Consider the following 20,056-nt stretch of genomic DNA (forward strand, 5'->3'; position numbering starts at 1 on the left):
ACTAAACGGGGAGGGGTTGGTACACCAATTGCATCAAGGATCGACAACACTACTCGTCTATCCCACAGTAATGTTTGCATATGTACATTATTTACCTCGAAGGGTTTTCGAAGTTTCGTATAGGCTACAGCTTTGTGCATTGGGAATCCACCAGAGAAAAAGCAAATTAAGAAATCGCAACCAGGCCAATTCTCGACGTCTGTTTTTGTTCATTTAGTTTCTCTCTCTCTCTCTCTATTTACTTTATTAACTCTCTCTTTCTCTTACCTTCATCCAAAATAGTCTTGTCACCAAAAATGACAATTTCAAAATCACCATGCGATAAGAGTCGATTCAGGATATGTCGCATAGGCTTTGATCTAGCTTTTCTATCCATGGCACATACACCGACAACATCTATTTTTGAATCTGCGTTTAATTATCCCTTTTTCTCTCTCTCTCTCTTTAGCATATATGAAACTTACATTTGGCTCTACCAGATGTCTTTTCTGGTATCAAGGGTGAGGCAGTAGCAGGCATTTGTAATTTTCTGCTTTTCTTGTTTTATTTTTTTCAGAAAAAAGTAAAAAGAAAAAAAAAATTATTTATTTTTAAAAAGGAGAAGGAAAAAGGGAAAAAATTATTTGGGGAAATTACTTATTTTTGACAAGAAGGGAGGGAGAGGGGGGAGGGGTTTTTTTTTTTTTTTTTTGTACTACCCACACGTGGTGTTTTGCCGGTGGGCACGTCATTGACTTTTAAGCACAGATATGTTTCCGCTACTTTAAAACAATGAACTTTATTCGTACCCTCCTGCTGAAAATGACTAATAAATCTCTCTCTCTTTTTTGTTATGCATATCTGATAAAGCGTTGCGATTGAAATGATTCTTTTTTTTTTTGTGCAGGCCAGACTGCTATCATATGTCTTCATGCTTTTTTTTTTTACGGAATTCTCTTCTGCTAGAATTACATCTGTTCATTCTTCCGCCCCCCATGATACATCGAATTGATCATTTATGCTTCTCATCTTTATTGAAAAACAAAATCTTGATAAACACACACACGAGGGGAGATGCCTGCATGAGTGATAATCCTTTTATTACATATTTAACTAAATTTCTTTGTGTTCTCGGTAACTCATAGGGTTGTGGAAGGTTACATAGAGTCTCGTGATGACAGGTGGTTTTCTTTTTTTAGGAGTGGGTTCTTTGACACCCGCTGAATCGATTATCTTTCATTTTTGTCGTTTATTTGAAATCCTACATCCCTTGATACGTCCATGAGAGGGGGTTGCATGCACATATGGGGGACAAAGGAAAATTGACACGTCATTTGACAATCTACTGTGAGGAAAAAATTTCCCTTTTTTTTGTAAATATATTTGGCAAGAGAAATTACACTGTATATAGTTAAAAGCTGAACTAGGTAACTAGATGGTTTGACATTTAATTTGGGCTTTCCCAGAATTCCCTTGCCCACTTTTATCCTTCCCTTCCCCTTTCTTTAACAAGTTGAAGAGTTTGTTTAGTCGTGCTCATACTCGGCTTAAACCAAGCATTCTCCGGTTAAACAGAATTAGGAATAATGGAGAAGGATTTTCTACCCGAAAACTAAAAATTGCAGAAGGGATTATAAAGCAGCCAAAAAAAAAAAAAAAAAAAAAAAAACTGTGTTCCTTGTCGCCTCTTTAAACCAAAAGTGTCTTTTACAGAATAAATCAAAAACCTGGTGTCATATCGTGGAATACATGAGCAACCGCCAATATAACAAACATTTAACTAGGGCTTATATAGTATGTAACAGAGTGGTTGATGTCTTCAATAAAGGCTTGCACGACATTTTTTTTTTTTTTTTAATTTTGAAAAAAAAAAAAAAAAAAAGTTATTATTGTACAGTGTTGTGTTAGTTTTCCAGAAATGAGCAGTTTTACAGAAGAAACATGAAAGGCATTTCATAATTATTTTTTTTTTTTTTTTTTTTTTTTTTTGCATTTGATGTCTATCGGAAATCTAGATCCACACCTCTGATAAATATTACTATTATTTCAGGTGTGTAACTGGAAATTTCACTATTAAATAATCATTGAATAAGCATAACTCGAATGGATACCCTATTTTGAGGTCCTTGAGATGTAATACCTCGTCATTTTTTTTTTTTTTTTTTTTTTTTTGCAGACAGGCAGGCTGTTGTTTCCTAGGCATTGGTTAAAAGAAGGTCTGGAATTGCCAAACAACCAGATCTTAGTATGAGTAGTCTCTTATAGAAAGAATTGTCGTTTTGGATACCTACTTGAGTCAGATGACAGAATTGTTACCGAGTGTAGTATTTTTTTTTTTTTTTTTTTTTTTTTTTGGACCAGTGATGCCCTTTAAAAACAGGGTAACTGACGACAAGAGTGCTCCATTACATCAACCCTGATTATATATACATATTTTCAAGAATACAATTAATCTTACAATAACATTGGTTAAATTGTTTATTATTTTTTCTAACCGACCTTTTAACAATATTATATTCCTATTTTATGATATTTTTTATTTATTTAATATGTATGATAGTCTTTTATCTTTATTACGTTTTCTGGAGATGTATAAAAAAAAACTTTTTTTAAGAGACTACCAGTTTAAATAGACAATTTAGTCTAGAATCAGGGTTTGACGTCTAGATATCATCGCGAGGGGGGGGGGGGTTATAACGCATGTGACTTACTCGGCTTTTAACTAGAAGCAGGAAGTTCGTCCTTCCCTGTGAGTATTTCATATAAAGCTTTATTACTTGACACAAACCCTCTTTTTTTTAAAAAAAAATATGCAAGAACAAGTTTCTTTTTATATTTATATATATATATCCGTCAGGATACTATGAATGCTAGTTGCTTACTCGATCCTATTTTTTATTTTAGATATAATAATAGACGGTTCCAAAGTACATGAGTTGTTGCAGGTGATGATAGTTACACCCGTAAATGACCTACGAAAAAAAAAAGGTAATATTTTACATGAGTTGATATAGGCCCAGATATTCAATAAATCGGTCTAAATCTTTGAGCATTCAATAAATATGCTATGCTAACAGGGTTATTTTTTTTTTTTTTTTTTTTTTTTGGTAGACACATGTTTTATTGTAAGTTGATCGATCCCGATACTATGTGAATTCTACAGCGTCAAAAGAAAGCTAAAAGTGATAAAACACGATCCCCTTGTTTATATATATATAAAAAAAGATGGAAGCTGGTTACTACATTTATCATGGAGGGGATATTTAACATGATGTTTAAAAAAAAATAGGTGATTGCCCCCTTTTGTTTAAAATGAGTCAAAAGTTATAAATAAAAGAGTCAATATACACCAGATGATAAAATACAAAACCTATAGTTTTAATAACCCATCTTTAAACGACAAAAAAAAAACGTCCCCCTCCCCCCCCTTTCCTCGCCAATGAATTGTCTAATAAAACGAAAAAAAATGTTTGTATGTTACCCGGTAAAACACTTTGGTTTATATTGGAATGTTACTTTAGAAAGCATCCTTGGAAATAGAAACCCTTTCTTTTGAGTCGACATTTTTTTTTATATGAAGGGGGTTTTTTATTGGTTCAAATGGTATATCATGGAATCCCCGAAAAAAAAAAAGATGGGTATTCTATCAGTCCATTTTGATCATTTTTTTTTTTTTTTTGACCATAGCAGAATAAAAAGCAAAAAGAAAAAAGAAAAAAAAAAAGGGAAAAAGAGTGGGAAGAAAAATAAAAGCAGTGAATGACGACCCAACAAAGAGTTTTTGAAACAAAACGAGCGCAAGAAGACAGCAGTGCGATGGATACGGGGTTAATTCGATGTGTGTGTACCTCAACCGAAGATGATGGATTCACCATTCAATGTGAACGTTGTCTCGTGTGGCAACATGCTTACTGTGTTCATATTTCTCAAAGCACGATTCCGGACCATTACTTATGTGACCAATGCAGTCAACGAAAACGTCCTAAACTCTCCAAACGTATCCCGATTGCCAAAAACAAGCTTCAGCAATTGGACGCTAAAGACGAACCTTCCTCCTTTAATAAGAAGAAAAAGAAACATGTCAAGAGTCGCATCGTATCACGTCATGTGCATGCCATCTTTTGTGAGGCCAAGGAACGTTGGGGTCGATGGAAACATCAGGAAGGGTTATACGACCATGGTCCGTTTGTCACCATGGATACCGTGACTTTCTTGACAAAGGGTGTCTTGATCAACACACCTGTTTCCAATCAAGGTCTGTTCGCCCATCGACCGATTCCTGCCTTACGTTATCTCATGCAAGTGACGGGGGATGTCCTTCTCAAGTCGGAATTCAAGTTTGATCCTGTCCATGATTTCGTCTTGTTGGGTACGCCCTTGAGTCACATGATGTTTTACCCTTCATTGGATGCATGTATCGATACACGCCAATTTGGAAACAAGGCCAGGTACATTCGACGTTCGTGTCATCCCAATGCCGAGTTACGCAATGTGGTTTTACCACGAGACGATAAAACGATTCATCTTGGATTATTTGCACGTCATTTTATCGAGAAGGGACAGCAAGTGACGATCAGTTGGGGCTGGCAACGAGGTCATATTAGTTGGAAGGAAAATATGAATTGGCATCATCAACATAAACTACGTCACGGTGGATCCGAGGGGAGTCAACATCAAGTGATTGATGAAGAGGAAGAACGTAAGCGACGCCATACGATCGGAGTCATGTTGGAACGATTTGAAAAGGAATTTGGATCGTGTGCTTGTTTGAATAAACGACGTTGTTTAATTGAACATTTACGTCGACAGATTGCACCTCCTATAAAAGAGAAAAAACTCAAGTTACCTGCCGTCAATATCTTACCTTCCTTGAAAAGAAGGGCTTCGGATAATATCATCTTGTTAAAACCAAAGGAACCCAAAAAGAAATCCGAAGAAAATAGTCTGATTGATATCACTTCGAATTCGCCCCCTCCTCCTCTTCCTCCTCCTCCTCCTACTCCTGCTACCCATGTGTCCGTTACCGCTTTGGATTCAGTCAAGGAAGTATCGGATGATGAATTACTGGATGTGGAAGGAGATATTGATATAGGTGATGATTTACCCCATAAGGACGCTTTACCTTTACTGGAAGAAAACAGTAGTGATGATCAAGACGAGCATGCGGATCTTTCATCACTGTCTTCTTTATCCAGTTTATCGGTCTTTGAAGAATCGAACAATGATATGACGGATGATGAAGAATCTAGAGCAAGGTCACGTCGAAAGAAACAATCCCGACACAAGCGATCCCATCCTCATCACCATCAACATATTCCTTACTCTTCCTCCTCCACCACCACCACTTCCGCTCCCACCGCATCGACAGTTTTACCGCGTAAAAAGCTCTGGATGCGTGATTACCTCAATAAACACGTCTCTGACGAACCCCCAGGTAAAAAAAAAAAAAAAAAATGAACGCGTTTTTTATTATTATTATTATTTTACTCACTCAAGTTCTTCTTTTTTAAAAAACAAAAAAAAATAAAACAGATGCGCATGATTATACCAACGAGACTCCGATGGATATCGACAATACCCACCAGCAAATGCGGATATTCAATAGTGATCGAGCCCTGGTGGATGCTACACCCGAAGATATGGAAGCCGCCAAATTATTACTGGATGCCATGGCCGCGAACGAGATACCCTACATGCATCATCCTGTTGTTGTGGTGGATGAAGGTGAATTGAGTGATGCATCTACCATCTTGTTGGACGGAGACGAAATCCAACGTGCTTATGAGGATCGTCGAGAATCCGTCAGTATGTATGAGTCTCCTAGGTTGGAAGTCGGGCCTTTAGAACAGATACAGAGGGATGATGTTTATACATCTCCCTTTTACCACCCTACTCAGCCGCCTATGGCTTCTGTTCGTCATACACCTGCTACTACTCCTGTTGAGGTGGTAAACGATGTACCTGCTGCTGCTGCTGCTGCTGCTGCTGCTGCTGCTACTACTACTACTACTACTGTGGTAGTGGTAAGCGATACACACGTACCTACTGTTGTGGTGAACGATGCGCCTACTGCTGTTGTAGTGAATGATACGCCTGCTGATGTTGTGGTGAACCATGTACCACCACCTGCACAAACAGTCCAGACGACGGGTGTGCCACCATGCAAGGAAATTGTGGACAAAGGGAATGAAAAGGAAGAAAATGACTCATTGGGGCCTATACCATTGAAAAAAGAAGAAAAGAAACCTATACGAAAGATTTCATTACAAGAATACCTCTACAATCAACAACAACAAAAAAGCATTCATCCATAATTAATTTAATAAAAATATTTTTTTTTTTCGTCATACCCTCTATTAGTCATGATGGTGGGAATTGACATGTCAAAAAAAAAAAAGAGGATTCAATGGCAACCCGGTTTTAAAAAACGATCCCGGGTTTTCTTTTTCGCTTTGTGTGTGTGTGTGTGGGGTAACAAAAAAGTTTTTTTTTTTTTAGTGTGATATTTTTTAAAAAAAGTTTAATTGGCAAAAGCGGGGATACCGGTGATAGCTTTACCCAGAATCAAAGCATGAACATCGTGAGTGCCTTCATAGGTATTGACAGCTTCTAAATTAGCAGCATGACGAATGATATGGTATTCATCCGAGATACCGTTACCACCCAACATATCACGACAATCACGAGCGATTTGAATGGCCTTACCACAAGAATTACGTTTGATCATGGAGATCATTTCGGGGGCTAATTGTTTAGCATCCTTGAGACGACCGACTTGAACACAGGCCTGTAAACCCAAGGCGATCTCTGTATTGGCATCAGCTAATTTCTTTTGGATCAATTGATTGGCGGCTAAAGGACGACCGAATTGGTGACGATCCAAAGTGTAGGTACGTGCTTGATCCAGACAGGCTTCAGCGGCACCTAAAGCACCCCAAGCGATACCGTAACGCGCATTATTAAGACAACCAAAGGGTCCACCCAATCCCTTGGCGTTAGGTAACATGTTGGTGAGAGGAATTTCAACGTTATCCATCATGATCATACCCGTGATGGAAGCACGCAAAGAGAATTTACCCTTGATAGCAGGTGCTTCTAAACCGGGCATCCCCTTTTCTAAAATAAATCCACGAATCGCTCCATCTTCATCTAGGTTCTTGGCCCAAATCACAAAGACATCGGCAATAGGTGAGTTGGTGATCCATGTCTTGGATCCGTTCAAGACGTAGTGTCCGTTTACTTTACGAGCAGTGGTTTCCATACCTGCAGGATCAGAACCATGGTTGGGTTCTGTGAGACCGAAACAACCCACCTTTTCTCCCTTGGCTTGTTTTGAAAAAGTTACGATTAGAAACCGTTTTTTTTTAATTTTATGAAAAGGGAACAGGTACTTACCCAAGGAAGGAAGGTACTTTTCCTTTTGTTCTTCGGTACCGTAAGCATAGATAGGATGCATGACAAGTGAGGATTGCACAGACATGGCAGAACGGTAACCTGAATCCACCCTAAATGCAAATATATATAAACAGGGTTTTTAGAAAATTTTATAAATAAAATGGGGGGGGGGGGGACGGATTGAAAATATTTACGTTTCAACTTCACGTGCAGTTAAACCATAGGCAACGGAAGAAACACCAGCACAACCGTAACCTTCGATGGTAGAACCCAAGAAACCCAACTCACCCATTTCAGACATGATTTCTCTGTCGAATTCTTTTTTTTTACGTTCGTATGCAAAAAAAAAAGAGGTTAGAAAAAAAAATTAAAAAAAATAAAAGGGTAAAGAATCACTCACTCTCGTTGCGGTAGGCTTGTAAGACACGGGGTTGTAACTTGTCTTGACAATAACTTTTGACGGCGTCACGAATAGAGATTTCGTCTTCGGTGAGGACGGACTCGAGATTCAAGGGATCTTGCCAATTGTATTTGACAAAGCTTTTAGAGGCCATGGTTCTGGCAAACAAGCGAGGAGCAACAAGGCCCTTTTGACGACTGATACGAGCGAGCATTGAAAAGAAGAAGAAGAAAAAGAATTAAAGTTGCAATTTAAAAAAAAAAAAAAAGTTTGGGTTCTTTATGTTTTTTTTTTTTAAGAAATAATTTCCCACCATCCATAAAAGTAAAATGATGAGAAAAAACGGGGATTATAATTATAATAAACAGTGGAAATTTAAGTGTGAGATGTATTCCAAGCATAGTAACGCTTATAATAGGTACGATGATTGGAAGAAGCAGAAGATTTGTTACGGTAAGAAAATGAATCAGTCGTCGTTGTATTGACGATGGGTAATTCCTTGAGAAGTGAATCCATTAAAAAGACATCCTTCTTTTTTCTTGTTACTAATTTTGAGTAAGGACCACGTAAATTGGATCCAATCAATAACGAGGCAAGATAACGATAATCTGGTCTGTCCATAAATCGTAGGTTACGTGTATACTCAATAAAGTGTTGGATACCCACGGGTAATCCCACACAAAGATCCCCGGCAGACAAGGATTCTTTCACGGATTGCAAACGATCCCAACCCACCTTACAAGAACGTGCCTTGATACCTGACCAAGGTAAATTGCCAGCCAATAGCAAGTCAAGCAAGACATAAGCCAAACTCTCCATATCGTCACGTCGACTGTGTGTTCGACCACGATGGACATTCAGTGAAGCATAACGAGCTGTACCGGTCTTGAACTTGATGGGTTTCTTACTCTCCGGATAGGCTCTCTTTGTCTTTGGGTTTCTCCACCAGGTGGCTAAACCAAAATCAACGACATAGAGTGAGGTAGCCTGGGTATTATACAAGAAATTCTCAGGCTTGATGTCACGATAGACCATGCCTTTATCGTGAATATGTTCGAGACAGGCGATGAGTTGGCAACCAATGTCGATGACACGGGCTAATGTCGGAGTCTCGTCCGCTTGCATCTGTTTTAAGCTTTTCCCGAGTAAATCAATCACGATGCAGTCAAAGCCATCGTGTTGGCCATACCAGTGACACTTGGGAATACAAGCTGTGTGTGTATATATATATATAGATGTGTTTTGTTACTAAAAAAAATGTCAAAATATATTTATAACCAAACAACTTTACGTCCTCCTGCAACAAGATCATAGACGAATTTTTCATGATGTAATTGTGGATGCTCCAGATCTAACGCCTCTCTTTTGACAGCATAGAAACCACCCAACTCTACATCTTGAGCTTTAAATAAAAATAAAAAAAAGGGAGTTACAAAATAATAAAAAAAAATTCATGCAAAATAAAAAAATAAAAATTATAAAAACCTTTGAATACTTCTCCAAAAGAGCCTTCACCTATTTTTGATAGAATTAACCATTGCTCTCCGACAATGACATCTTTTTGAGGGATTTCCATGTGTGGGTGGGAAGATTTTATTTTCTTTTTATTTAATTATTTTCCCTCCCCCTTTTTTGTTGTGTGTTAATTTTTGAGATAAAAAGTCGTTGAGTTATTGTATGATTTATTTAGAGTCCTTTGCCTTGACAATGGACTCTATCTTTTTTTTTCTTCCCAAAAAAAAAAAAAAAAAAAAAAAAAAAAAATTTACGGGTTAGTAGAAAAAAAAAAGTTATAAAGAAATAAAAAAAGTAACAATGTGAGAAAAAAAAAAAAAGAAAGAAAAAAAGAGAGGGCAAAAAAAGATGGTTTGATAAAATCTTTTTTTTTTTTTTGTGTGTGTCGTCATCTCCCTTCCTCCTTTTTTTTTTTTTTTTTTGCATGAGGAAAGCACCTGATGCATCACCCCAAATAAAATATATAAAAAGGTGCTTTGATCGGAGATTAAAGCTGTCAGGCCTATATATTTTTTATATTTATTTTTTGAAAAAAAATAAAACTCCCTTGCGCTGTATTTCTATTTTTTTTTTTTTTCCTTTTTTTCTTCTTTAAATATATATACATGATGCTTCAAACTAGTTCACTTCCCAGAAGCTTACACGGATTATCTTCTCCACGTTCTACCTCTAGCTCTCGTACAACACGAGTTCTTGAAGAGTTGCAAGAGAATTTAGAGATGATCCAAAAGGAAATCAAGAGCACGAGAGCACAAGTAAGTGAAGAAAAAAAGAAAGAGAGAAAGGATTTAGGGGGGTATAGATTAAAAATACAAGTTTTTTTTTGTAGCTTACAACTGTATGCGAAAACAAAGAGAACAGTGAGAGAGAGAACGAGACATTTATCGAGAACAACAAGCAACTACGATCGGATATTCAAGAAGTGATGCAAATCCTCGAAAGTAAGCAAGAGTTATTAGACTCTACCAAAAAGACCTATGTGACAACAGAGAATAGAGTGAAACAACTCAAGGATGAAGCCACTAGTGCTCGTAAAGAAATGGATGACTTGAAACGACGAGAACACACGATAGAAAAGGAATGTCACACCATCACCTTGTTAAAGGAAAAACAAGTGCTTCAGAAATTAGCGCTTGAAAAATCAGTGGTACAGACTCAATCTGAGTTCGACACCGAATTAGCTACTTTATATGAAGAATTGGATCATATTCGCTCCCAAATCATCAAATTACAAAACACAGATATCACTTCTGCTGTCAAATTATCCCTAGAGAACCAACACAAGGAAAGAGAGCTCGTCCTGCAAGACTATACTTCCGTTCAAGCTCAGATTCAATCCAATCATCAAGCTTTCATCGATATGGTCAAGGCTGAATTAGCTTCCCTCATGGAAGAACTACCAGCACTCGAGTCCACTTCTCTCGAGACTGATTTAGATAACTGCAAGCAGGATGTCCACTCGTTGGTATCTCGTGTCAAATCATCCTCCTCTTAAAAAAAAGTAAACTGTATAATAAAGGGCTGGATTTCAATTTATTATTTATCATTTATATATACATATACACATGATGAGGTGCATCTTTATTTTTATTTTATTTTTCTGGAGGAAAAGCACCTCTATACAGTAAGCGTAACGCCCAAACAAGAGGATTTTTTTTTAAAAAAATCAAAAAAAAAGGTATCCTCTGAAAAAGCCTAAACTGGCGGCTTTTTAAATCTCAAAAGGTGTGCACTGGGGGGGAAGTCTTTGCTTTTTCATGATTGGCTCATGTAATTCCAACACCGATTGTCGCCGTTTGTGGCTTATGATTGGGGGGTGGTAGAGTTTTGAGCTTTTTTTTTTTTTTTTTTTTTTCTTCGTTTCTTTTTTTTTAAAACATAAAAACACACCATGGGATTAGCAGGACAAAAGGAAAAGCAACGTATTAGTCAAGATCCCAACAATTTATTTTGGAGTAAAGATGAAAGCAAGTTTGGGTTCCGCATGATGCAAAAGATGGGATGGACACCTGGTAAAGGTTTGGGTGTGAAGGAAGACGGTAACAAAGATCATGTCAAGATCAAGCTCAAGGACAATGTGCTTGGTGTGGGTGCTACTAAAAAGAACATTGATAATTGGCTTGGTAATACCGATGCCTTTTCTCGCTTGTTGGCTGATTTAAATGCCTCCCCATCCCCTTCTGAAGAAGGCAGTGTGGAAGGTGATGTCGAGGTTATTGTCGAGACAAAGACAGAGGAAACGAAGAAGGAAACGAAGAAGGAAAAGAAGAAGGAAAAGAAGGAAAAGAAAGAGAAAAAGGAAAAGAAAGAGAAAAAGTCCAAGAAGAGAGATAGAGAGGACGACGAAGAGGAGGAAGACGAAGAAAAGAAGGCAAAGAGAGCTAGAAAGGAGGAAAAGAAGGCTAAAAAGGCAGCCAAGGCAGCCAAAAAGGAAGCTAAAAAGGCCAAGAAGGCCAAGAAGGAAGAAGCACCTGCTGCACCTGTCTACCGTAACGCGTAAGTTTCTTATGGGGGATCACAATACATTAGAAAATCAAAACTCACTCACCCCCTCCGCTTCCTTTTTTTTAAAAAAAAAAAATAGTGCGCGTGCAAAGTTCTTGCGTGCAAAGAGAATGGCTCATAGTGGAGATGATAAGACTCGTTTAAATGAGATTTTAGGTATCAAGGCACCTAGTGGATATCAAACCGTTGAGACCACCGAAACTACCTTTATGGCCTCCTTTTCTATTTAATTTTTTATAACCCCCTCTCCCATCCCATCCCCAACAGCATATTGTACAAAATAATACTACGTCTCTTTTTTTATTTATTTTATTTTCGTTTGTTTAACAACTCGCATTGTGACATAAATGATCAACTGTCAACTGGCAACTGTTTTACCCTGTACAAGAAAAGAGAGAGAGAAAGAGAGAGAATATGTGGGGGAGGGGCGCAAATCGGACTTTATGAGGGAGGGGGGGGGGGTTTGTTTTTTTAAAATTTAGAATCCCTTTTTTCCACTTTTCTTTTCTCTCTTTAAATAGATATAAAAAGAAGAGAGAGAGAGATGCCTTTGCAGTCCACTACTTACATGAGCGAAAGTGTGGAACCTGGTTTACCCAGTACCCCTGAACCATCCAGACGTTATGTTCAATGGAAAGAAGATGACGTCGGACTTTTATTAACTGACTTGGAACAAGTGGGTCATTACGCCAAGTGGAAGGAGAACAAGTCGGGTTATTCCAAGCGTGTAGCAGAACAAGTCTTTAAAAACGTCATGTACCATGAAGCTATCAAATTTAAAGTACGTTGGTTAGAATCTCGATTTAAACTCTGGCAACATCAATTGACATTACAAGATGAGGCGACACTTCGAGGTTTTTTTATTTTTTTGTTGAAAAAGGAGGGAGGGGACTCGTACTAAATAAATACATCACACATAGAGAAATTAGACAAGGAATTCCCTTATTATGACCGATGTAAGCCTATCTTTACAGCACTCACAGTAGTAGATTCCCCTATGCAAGTTAATCCCCCTGCACTGACAGTGACGGAAGATGAAGAGGCTTTGATGGAAGAGGATATGAAGAGGGAACCATCCGACTCATCCGCCATGAAAGCCACGGGGAGGAGTCCACTTTCGGAGATGGTGGTGAACAACAATCACCCTATACCCTACACTGCTAAAAAGAGAAAATCAAATCCAGCAGAGAAATCAAGTGGCAGGTAAAAATAAAAAAAAAAATAGAGGGGGGGGAGGGGGGAAGGGCCTTTCAAACATGTCATTTTGAAATCTGTTATAGTGAATGCATAATCTATGGAACACAGGGTATGACAAAGGATAAAGTCAAAATCATGGAATTGGAACTCGAACTTAAAAAGATGGATCATCAAGAACGTATGCAAGAAATGAAGTTGGAGCAATTAAGATTGGAAATTGAACTTCAACGGTTAAAAAGGGATACTCCACCTTAAAAACTTCTCTCTCTGTATATACATATATACCTTATATATTAAAAAAAAAAAATTATACTGCTGATAAATAGAACGAAAGGAGGGGGCTTCTTTAGTGCTAAAAGAAAAACGAGTATTTCATGTTGGTTCATTTATCCCCTTTTTTTTTTTTCTCCTTGCACACATGTGTCAATCCGGAATGCCTGTTCTTTAGCTTATAGTAAAGGGATGATCGGTTAATATAAAATTAAAAAAAAAAAAGGGAACACAAGGTGTAACCATATTTATGACTGAAGCTGTCACCATTTTTTTTTTTTTTTTATTGCAGCTAAAAATAAACCTTATTTTGTGTGTGTGTGCTACTCTAAAAGGGGATTGTAGATATTAATCGATCTTTTTCGATCTGACAGAGGGTACTTTTCGAACTGGTTCTGAAGGCTTTTCACGAGGCATGATGGCCAAAACGGTCTCTACACAAATAAATCGGGTGACAAATTTAAATAGAAAAGCAACGGCGTACATGACGATACGGTACAAAGGACCCAATTGCAACAGTACCTTGACTATTTAAAAAAAATAAATGGGTTGAGTCAATCATAAGAGACATAAAAAAAAAACTTACTGGGAGGTGGGGCAAACATGTAGTTAAGGTTGAAGCCAGAGATGAGCGAAATGATGTGAAGAACAGGTGTGTGAAAGAAACTGTAACAAAAGAAGGATAGAAATAAGATCTCCTTTGATTTGGGGAGAACAGCATAGCGACGGCTGTAGATCATGTAAACAGGCACCACGAGCAGTAAAATATGTTCTTTATAGGAGTGTCTGTGTGAGTAAATACAAAAAAAAAGATGTAGGGTAGGGATGATTTTACCTGCAAAAAAGTTGAATGTTTCTCCAATCAAGGTATGTTCTCGTAGATCAGGAAATGCTAAAGCGGCCAAGGCACCCCATTGCAAATGCAGATAAATGTTAAAAAAGACATGCGGGATAGGGGATCGTTTGTTTGGGTAAACTAGAGTGATCAGTAGCAAGAGACCACTCATATGACATGGTTGCATCATGAACCAAACTCGACTACGAATGATTTTATGTGTCAAGGTCATCAAGAGAGAGCAAATAAGGGAGAATGTCAAGGCTCTCTCGGTTAAACTCGCTCTTTTATGGGCTGGTTCGAATTCTGTCAATAATTTATAATTCTCGGTACCGGGTCGTAATAGACGACGGAAAAAGATGTAGGTTGCACACCCATAAATACTAGCCAAAATGGTGAGTTCCACTCCATGCTGACGAGGGTGGTTGTACCTGCCCTTAAATTCATTAACTATCTCTTCCTCTTTTATGTAACTGCTACACACTTACCAAGACCCAAACGAAGACTGTGCCCAGTCTGTTTCGACAGGAACATCAGCTGCAATCGCATGTACCATGGCTTCTACCTTGGAGAGAAAGGGTTCTGCAAACTCAAGTAGTGCTTGTGACATGACTCTACTGCAACAATAAAGAGAAAGAAGAAAGAAAGAAAGAAAGAAAAAAAAGAAATTATTTTGGGGAAGGGGGGGGAGTCACCCCCCATTTTATACCCAAAAAGAAAAAAAAAGAAATTTTTCTTCCTTTCTTTTTTTTTTTTCGGATAAATATTTTAATAACATCATGTCGAGTCGACATTCATACCGAAGACGTTCCCGTAGTCCTTATTCTCGCTCTCGAGAAGAGCCAGTAAGAAAAAAAACCCAATTCCGTGCACACTGATGGCTTTTAGATGAAAAAAAACACCCAAAAAAAAAGCTAATGCATCTCTAGAGAAAAAGACTGGATGAAATCGAACCCAATATTAATGTTGTCTTGCGCAACCTACCTGACAATGCGAGAGAAGTCCATGTAAGCTATTTTATCTTTCTAAAAAGGCTCCTTTATTCACCCATTGGATAGATAGAAGACAAGTTGAAGCGAATGGAAGCCAGTATCGACGATGTATCGCTCATCAAGGACCGTGAGACAGGTGACTCTCGTAAATTCGCCTTTGTACGTTTCACCAGTGTAGGTCATGCCATTCAATTTGTTGAACGTCACCGTACCTTTTCCATGGACTCATATCGTGTCCGTGTCGACTATTGTAAAAAGAATAAGCAAGAGGAAGAAAAGGAAGAATGGCGCTGCTTCAAGGTAAAAAAAAAAGCTTTTTAACGATCAATTAAAAAAAAGACTGACATTAGGGGACCTTCACTCCAAATAGTGCGGTAACTTTAATGTCATTTCTCGTCGTGCTTGTACAGAATGCAAGCACTCGTACATTTGTAAGTGGTAATTACTGTCAAGTCTAAATAAAAAGAAAAAAGAAGCTAACAGAAATAGATAGCTTCATCCAAGGAAATTCGTACCAATGAGACAGAATCCGTTTCGATCAATGATGGTACAAGAGACGTATCAACTGTGCCTAGTAACATGTTACTGATACGTCAACTGGACCATTTCTCAACGGAAGAAAGTATTTATAATGCCGTGTCTTCCTTGGAAGGTGTTGTGCGTACATTATTGATTCGAGACAAGATGACCCGCATGTCATGTGAATTTGCCTTTATCGAGTTTAGTGAGATTAAGGTAGTGTACAATCATTTTGTGTGTGCTTACACAAGAAAACTGACATTTATATATAAAAGTACGCATCGATGGCGTTGGAATATGCACGAGAATTATTACAAGTGGATGGACGACGCGTGTTGGTTTCTTTTACGAATCCAAAAAGTTTTATACCCGTGTACGGACAATCTGAATGGTCCATTCCTGTTGTAGATGGACGTGTTGCTTATTGGGATAAAAGTGCCTTTCCATCCGAATACTCACCTGCACTAAAAAAAGAAAAGGAGACGATGGTGGTGGTAGAGCAAAAGAAGGAGGTGAAGGAAAAGAAGAAGGAAACATTGGATGATGATCTTGATGCATTCTATGCAGAAATGGGAGATTTCACAAGTATAAAAGACACGTCGGATATCTTTTCTCTTCCCACTTTAAAATAATAAACACACACACACACACATATATACACTCGCGTTTTTTTTTTTTTTTTTTGTAAAATGAAGGAATTTTTTTTTTTTTATATTTGTATATATAAGAAAAAGAGAGAGAAATGATATTTACTTGGAAGAAGTATACTTGGTGACAGCCTTGGTACCTTCAGAAACGGCATGCTTGGCGAGTTCTCCAGGAAGAATAAGACGAACAGCGGTTTGAATTTCACGAGAAGAAATGGTGGAACGCTTGTTGTAGGCAGCTAACTTGGAAGCTTCAGAGGCGATACGTTCAAAGATATCGTTGACGAAAGAGTTCAAGATAGACATGGCCTTGTTGGAGATACCAGTATCGGGATGAACTTGCTTCAAGACCTTGTAGATATAAGAAGAATAAGTCTCACGACGAGTGACCTTTCTCTTCTTTCCTTCCTTGGGTCCAGTCTTCTTGTGTTCTTTGGTGGGGAGATCAGCAGCCATTTTTTAAAATAATATTATACTTTCAAGAAAGAAAAGAAAAAAAAAAAAAAAAAAAAAAAAGAAAAAACTGGAAATGGCAAGAAATTTTGTTCATTTTTATATAATTCTAATTTATGTGACTCTCTTTTTTTTTTTTTTTTCTTTTTCGTCTTTTTTTTTTTTTTTTTTTTTTTTACACATGTGTCATCTTTTTTTTTTTTTTCTCATATCAATTATAAAAATGTCGTGAAATCACGAAACAAACGCGAGTTATCTCGGAATTAAACCTCTTTTATCAATTTAACCATGTAAAAAAAAATCCCTTTATTTTTTTTTTTTTAAAAATAGCTGTTCATACAGGTACTTTTTTTATATTTTCAAAAAAAAAAAAAAAAAAAGAAAAAAAAAAGACGGGGTTTAAAATAATGAGAATTATATAAATACGCTTGCATTGGGACGTCCTTTTTGGATTTTTTTTTTTCCCTTTTTTTTTTTTTTTACTCCCTTCAAAAAAACTTTTCTTTTTATATCAAACATGTCTGGTGGTAAATCTGGTGGAAAGTCTGCTTCTGGCTCCAAGTCTCAAACTCGTTCAGCTAAGGCTGGTCTCCAATTCCCCGTTGGTCGTATCCATCGTCTCTTGCGTCGTGGAAACTATGCCCAACGTGTTGGTGCTGGTGCTCCCGTCTACCTCGCTGCTGTCCTCGAATACCTCGCTGCTGAAATTCTCGAATTAGCCGGTAACGCTGCTCGTGATAACAAGAAGTCTCGTATCATCCCCCGTCATCTTCAATTAGCTATCCGTAACGATGAAGAATTAAACAAGTTGCTTGGTCACGTCACTATCGCTCAAGGTGGTGTCCTCCCCAACATCCATGCCTCTCTTTTACCTACCAAGTCCAAGAAGGCCGGTGCTTCTCAAGAACTTTAAATTTGCTCCAAAAAAAAAAAAAAAAAAAAAGCTATTCACTCAAAATCACTTTTTCACCCACACACACGCACACACAAAAGAAAAATATACTCTTTTTTTTTAAAAAAAATATCATGTTTTTTTTTGATTCTGTATTTGATATCCCTATTTTTTTTTTTTTTTTTTCTTGATTGTTCTCTTTTTTAAAAAAAAAAGAAGAAAAAATTAATGACAGCATTGAGATTAATTTTTTTTTTTTTTTCTTCTATTAAAATAATTTGTAAATAAATAAATCAGAAAAAAAAAATATATATATAATTTTTTTTTTTACAGTGACGAGAAATGACATTTTTTAATTTTAAAAAAGGAAATATGCAATCTATTTAAGGTTTTCTTTTTGAGAAGGGACGATCTAAATTTACCCGGGGTTACACATACTGTAACTTGACATGTAATGAAATAATAATATAAAAAAAAAAGGACTGTTTCTTTTTGTATATATATATATTTTATTTTCAAATACACTGAGAATGAAATAAAAAAAAAAAACACCAAGACTATAACAAAATGTGATAATTTTTTTTTTCACCGAAAGATTTTTTTTTTATGGATTTATGAAAAAAAAAAGAAATGGTATTTATAATTTTTTTTTTTTTAAAAAAAAAAAAAGTATTTAAGAGCGTTCACCACGGAGACGACGGGCCAATTGAATATCCTTGGGTTGGATAGTGACACGCTTGGCATGGATAGCAGCCAAGTTAGTATCTTCAAAGAGAGAGACAAGGTAGGCTTCAGAGGCTTCTTGGAGGGCACCAATAGCAGAAGATTGGAAACGTAAATCGGTCTTGAAATCTTGAGCAATTTCACGGACGAGACGTTGGAAGGGGAGCTTACGGATCAAAAGCTCAGTAGACTTTTGGTAACGACGAATCTCACGGAGAGCAACGGTACCGGGTCTGTAACGATGAGGCTTCTTGACACCACCAGTGGAAGGGGCGGATTTACGGGCAGCCTTAGTGGCCAATTGCTTACGGGGAGCTTTACCACCGGTAGACTTACGAGCTGTTTGCTTAGTACGAGCCATATTTAATAAATATTTTTTTTATAAGGATTCAAAAAAAGAAAAAGGAAAAAAAAAAATCTTATTTTAGGGCCGTGAGGAATCCTCCTCTATTTATATGTATCGACTGACTTTTAATTTTGCTTTTTTTTTTTTTTTCATGATAAAAAAAAAAATATCGTCATGTAATTAACGTTTTTATTTGTACTTTATCATTCTTTTTCTTTTTTTTTTTTTACACAGGTGAATATGTATGGTGAATAAATAGGATGCAACTGAAAAGAGAAGACAACTGTTGTAAAAAAAAAAAAAAAAAAAAAAATGCTACATTGTTTGGGCTACAGGTCAATCAGTCTTCTTTTTTTTTTTTTGAATAAAACTACAAAAATTGAAAAAAAAGATATATCTTTTTTTTGGTAGCGTCGCGCGTTTTTTTTTTTTTCATCAAAAAAAAAAAAAAAAAAAAAAAATATACGGCGATCCAAAAAAAAAAAAAAAAAAAAAAATCAACATTTTTCATTGTGACTTTTGTCAAAATGTATAAAAAGGGGGGCAAGAGTAAGCTGGGGTTTACTTTTTTTTTTTTTTTTTTTTTCTCTCTTCTTCTTCTTGTTCAATTAACATAATTTAAATATGACTGGTCGTGGAAAAGGTGGTAAAGGACTCGGAAAGGGAGGAGCTAAGCGTCACAGAAAGATTCTTCGTGACAACATTCAAGGTATTACTAAGCCTGCTATTCGTCGTCTCGCTCGTCGTGGTGGTGTCAAGCGTATCTCTGGTTTGATCTACGAAGAAACTCGTGGTGTCCTCAAGGTCTTCCTTGAAAATGTCATTCGTGATGCCGTCACTTATACTGAACATGCCAAGAGAAAGACTGTCACCTCTTTGGATGTCGTTTATGCTCTCAAGAGACAAGGTCGTACTCTTTACGGTTTCGGTGGATAAATTTCATCTCTTTTTTTCTTCCTCCCCCTTTTTTTTTTTTATTATTATAATCAAAAAAAAAATATCCCCAAAACATCATTACTTCTATTCAAAAAATAAAGCATCTCTCTCTTATTTTTCTCAATACGCTCTAATCAATGTTTTCTGGTTTATTATTAAGTATGTTCGTATGCGTGCGTGCATCTCTTCATTCCATGTCTATCTCTAGTATCTGCATCCATAACTACCTGTTACCCTTACAACATATAAATCTATGGATACCCGTTACCCTTACAACATATAAATCTATGGATACCCGTTACCCTTACAACATATAAATCTATGGATACCCGTTACCCTTACAACATATAAATCTATGGATACCCGTTACCCTTACAACACATATATCTATGGATACCCGTTACTAGAATAAGCATACATCTACAGTTACCCACTACTAGAATAAGCATACA

At 36.9% G+C, this 20,056-nt stretch overlaps 13 protein-coding genes across 13 annotated transcripts; 7 read left to right on the top strand and 6 right to left on the bottom strand.

Moving 5' to 3' along the window:
• Positions 1–33: 33 nt before the first annotated feature.
• EV154DRAFT_564754 (uncharacterized protein) lies at positions 34–519 on the bottom strand (the record flags this gene model as incomplete). Its single annotated transcript, XM_051605858.1, has 4 exons — positions 34–57; positions 96–199; positions 268–396; positions 465–519. The coding sequence occupies 4 exons, from the start codon at positions 517–519 to the stop codon at positions 34–36; spliced, it is 312 nt and encodes a 103-aa protein (XP_051456389.1).
• Positions 520–3,614: 3,095 nt separating this feature from the next.
• Positions 3,615–6,289, top strand: EV154DRAFT_466228 (uncharacterized protein; the record flags this gene model as incomplete). Its single annotated transcript, XM_051597723.1, has 2 exons — positions 3,615–5,413; positions 5,512–6,289. Coding segments are annotated over exons 1-2 (2,451 nt in total), but the record flags the coding sequence as incomplete, so codon positions are not given.
• Position 6,290: 1 nt separating this feature from the next.
• On the bottom strand, positions 6,291–8,072 carry EV154DRAFT_512566 (glutaryl-CoA dehydrogenase). The gene is made up of 4 exons (XM_051601931.1): positions 7,775–8,072; positions 7,569–7,692; positions 7,375–7,484; positions 6,291–7,305 (listed from the first exon to the last, which is right to left on the bottom strand). Exons 1-4 carry the CDS (start codon positions 7,986–7,988, stop codon positions 6,500–6,502), a joined length of 1,254 nt encoding a protein of 417 aa, XP_051456391.1. The 5' UTR covers positions 7,989–8,072; the 3' UTR covers positions 6,291–6,499.
• Positions 8,030–9,502, bottom strand: EV154DRAFT_512569 (kinase-like domain-containing protein). Its single transcript, XM_051601932.1, has 3 exons — positions 9,260–9,502; positions 9,066–9,176; positions 8,030–8,985 (listed from the first exon to the last, which is right to left on the bottom strand). Exons 1-3 carry the CDS (start codon positions 9,348–9,350, stop codon positions 8,150–8,152), a joined length of 1,038 nt encoding a protein of 345 aa, XP_051456392.1. The 5' UTR covers positions 9,351–9,502; the 3' UTR covers positions 8,030–8,149.
• Positions 9,503–9,813: 311 nt separating this feature from the next.
• On the top strand, positions 9,814–10,828 carry EV154DRAFT_512578 (uncharacterized protein). Its single transcript, XM_051601933.1, has 2 exons — positions 9,814–10,044; positions 10,119–10,828. Exons 1-2 carry the CDS (start codon positions 9,895–9,897, stop codon positions 10,782–10,784), a joined length of 816 nt encoding a protein of 271 aa, XP_051456393.1. The 5' UTR covers positions 9,814–9,894; the 3' UTR covers positions 10,785–10,828.
• A 335-nt stretch (positions 10,829–11,163) lies between these two features.
• Positions 11,164–12,217, top strand: EV154DRAFT_552557 (uncharacterized protein). Its single transcript, XM_051605064.1, has 2 exons — positions 11,164–11,785; positions 11,874–12,217. Exons 1-2 carry the CDS (start codon positions 11,181–11,183, stop codon positions 12,022–12,024), a joined length of 756 nt encoding a protein of 251 aa, XP_051456394.1. The 5' UTR covers positions 11,164–11,180; the 3' UTR covers positions 12,025–12,217.
• Positions 12,218–12,281: 64 nt separating this feature from the next.
• Positions 12,282–13,526, top strand: EV154DRAFT_512592 (uncharacterized protein). Its single transcript, XM_051601934.1, has 3 exons — positions 12,282–12,648; positions 12,715–12,997; positions 13,075–13,526. Exons 1-3 carry the CDS (start codon positions 12,339–12,341, stop codon positions 13,244–13,246), a joined length of 765 nt encoding a protein of 254 aa, XP_051456395.1. The 5' UTR covers positions 12,282–12,338; the 3' UTR covers positions 13,247–13,526.
• A 289-nt stretch (positions 13,527–13,815) lies between these two features.
• Positions 13,816–14,706, bottom strand: EV154DRAFT_422849 (TMEM164 family-domain-containing protein; the record flags this gene model as incomplete). The annotated part of the gene is made up of 3 exons (XM_051596108.1): positions 13,816–14,033; positions 14,097–14,527; positions 14,585–14,706. 3 exons carry the CDS (start codon positions 14,704–14,706, stop codon positions 13,816–13,818), a joined length of 771 nt encoding a protein of 256 aa, XP_051456396.1.
• A 135-nt stretch (positions 14,707–14,841) lies between these two features.
• EV154DRAFT_512596 (uncharacterized protein) lies at positions 14,842–16,274 on the top strand. Its single transcript, XM_051601935.1, has 6 exons — positions 14,842–14,941; positions 15,026–15,103; positions 15,155–15,388; positions 15,459–15,519; positions 15,582–15,823; positions 15,883–16,274. Exons 1-6 carry the CDS (start codon positions 14,876–14,878, stop codon positions 16,237–16,239), a joined length of 1,038 nt encoding a protein of 345 aa, XP_051456397.1. The 5' UTR covers positions 14,842–14,875; the 3' UTR covers positions 16,240–16,274.
• Positions 16,275–16,278: 4 nt separating this feature from the next.
• Positions 16,279–16,757, bottom strand: EV154DRAFT_263582 (histone H2B). The gene has a single exon (XM_051594667.1). The coding sequence runs from the start codon at positions 16,708–16,710 to the stop codon at positions 16,357–16,359; it is 354 nt and encodes a 117-aa protein (XP_051456398.1). The 5' UTR covers positions 16,711–16,757; the 3' UTR covers positions 16,279–16,356.
• A 402-nt stretch (positions 16,758–17,159) lies between these two features.
• Positions 17,160–17,637, top strand: EV154DRAFT_512598 (histone H2A). Its single transcript, XM_051601936.1, has one exon. It carries the CDS (start codon positions 17,225–17,227, stop codon positions 17,618–17,620), a length of 396 nt encoding a protein of 131 aa, XP_051456399.1. The 5' UTR covers positions 17,160–17,224; the 3' UTR covers positions 17,621–17,637.
• A 606-nt stretch (positions 17,638–18,243) lies between these two features.
• Positions 18,244–18,689, bottom strand: EV154DRAFT_466244 (histone H3). The gene has a single exon (XM_051597724.1). The coding sequence runs from the start codon at positions 18,681–18,683 to the stop codon at positions 18,273–18,275; it is 411 nt and encodes a 136-aa protein (XP_051456400.1). The 5' UTR covers positions 18,684–18,689; the 3' UTR covers positions 18,244–18,272.
• A 544-nt stretch (positions 18,690–19,233) lies between these two features.
• On the top strand, positions 19,234–19,708 carry EV154DRAFT_512605 (uncharacterized protein). Its single transcript, XM_051601937.1, has one exon. The coding sequence runs from the start codon at positions 19,293–19,295 to the stop codon at positions 19,602–19,604; it is 312 nt and encodes a 103-aa protein (XP_051456401.1). The 5' UTR covers positions 19,234–19,292; the 3' UTR covers positions 19,605–19,708.
• The last annotated feature ends 348 nt before the right edge of the window (positions 19,709–20,056 follow it).

Source organism: Mucor mucedo, assembly GCF_025094135.1.
Source record: "Mucor mucedo strain NRRL 3635 chromosome Unknown EV154scaffold_61, whole genome shotgun sequence".
Taxonomy (NCBI): domain Eukaryota; kingdom Fungi; phylum Mucoromycota; class Mucoromycetes; order Mucorales; family Mucoraceae; genus Mucor; species Mucor mucedo.

Bases quoted from the DNA above. Each gene is read 5' to 3' on its own strand.
- EV154DRAFT_512566 (XM_051601931.1), bottom strand. From the start codon at position 7,988: ATGCTCGCTCGTATCAGTCGTCAAAAGGGCCTTGTTGCTCCTCGCTTG. The intron at 7,485-7,568 runs GTAAATATTTTC...ATTTGCATTTAG, and splicing joins ACTGCACGTGAAGTTGAAAC to GGTGGATTCAGGTTACCGTT. The intron at 7,306-7,374 runs GTAAGTACCTGT...TTTCAAAACAAG, and splicing joins AAAGTACCTTCCTTCCTTGG to CCAAGGGAGAAAAGGTGGGT.
- EV154DRAFT_512569 (XM_051601932.1), bottom strand. From the start codon at position 9,350: ATGGAAATCCCTCAAAAAGATGTCATTGTCGGAGAGCAATGGTTAATT. The intron at 9,177-9,259 runs GTTTTTATAATT...TTTTATTTAAAG, and splicing joins TTTTGGAGAAGTATTCAAAG to CTCAAGATGTAGAGTTGGGT. The intron at 8,986-9,065 runs GTAAAGTTGTTT...ATACACACACAG, and splicing joins TGATCTTGTTGCAGGAGGAC to CTTGTATTCCCAAGTGTCAC.
- EV154DRAFT_512578 (XM_051601933.1), top strand. From the start codon at position 9,895: ATGATGCTTCAAACTAGTTCACTTCCCAGAAGCTTACACGGATTATCT. The intron at 10,045-10,118 runs GTAAGTGAAGAA...TTTTTTTTGTAG, and splicing joins TCAAGAGCACGAGAGCACAA to CTTACAACTGTATGCGAAAA.
- EV154DRAFT_552557 (XM_051605064.1), top strand. From the start codon at position 11,181: ATGGGATTAGCAGGACAAAAGGAAAAGCAACGTATTAGTCAAGATCCC. The intron at 11,786-11,873 runs GTAAGTTTCTTA...AAAAAAAAATAG, and splicing joins GCACCTGTCTACCGTAACGC to TGCGCGTGCAAAGTTCTTGC.
- EV154DRAFT_512592 (XM_051601934.1), top strand. From the start codon at position 12,339: ATGCCTTTGCAGTCCACTACTTACATGAGCGAAAGTGTGGAACCTGGT. The intron at 12,649-12,714 runs GTTTTTTTATTT...CATCACACATAG, and splicing joins AGATGAGGCGACACTTCGAG to AGAAATTAGACAAGGAATTC. The intron at 12,998-13,074 runs GTAAAAATAAAA...AATCTGTTATAG, and splicing joins GCAGAGAAATCAAGTGGCAG to TGAATGCATAATCTATGGAA.
- EV154DRAFT_512596 (XM_051601935.1), top strand. From the start codon at position 14,876: ATGTCGAGTCGACATTCATACCGAAGACGTTCCCGTAGTCCTTATTCT. The intron at 15,104-15,154 runs GTAAGCTATTTT...CCCATTGGATAG, and splicing joins ACAATGCGAGAGAAGTCCAT to ATAGAAGACAAGTTGAAGCG. The intron at 15,824-15,882 runs GTAGTGTACAAT...TATATATAAAAG, and splicing joins TCGAGTTTAGTGAGATTAAG to TACGCATCGATGGCGTTGGA.
- EV154DRAFT_263582 (XM_051594667.1), bottom strand. From the start codon at position 16,710: ATGGCTGCTGATCTCCCCACCAAAGAACACAAGAAGACTGGACCCAAG.
- EV154DRAFT_512598 (XM_051601936.1), top strand. From the start codon at position 17,225: ATGTCTGGTGGTAAATCTGGTGGAAAGTCTGCTTCTGGCTCCAAGTCT.
- EV154DRAFT_466244 (XM_051597724.1), bottom strand. From the start codon at position 18,683: ATGGCTCGTACTAAGCAAACAGCTCGTAAGTCTACCGGTGGTAAAGCT.
- EV154DRAFT_512605 (XM_051601937.1), top strand. From the start codon at position 19,293: ATGACTGGTCGTGGAAAAGGTGGTAAAGGACTCGGAAAGGGAGGAGCT.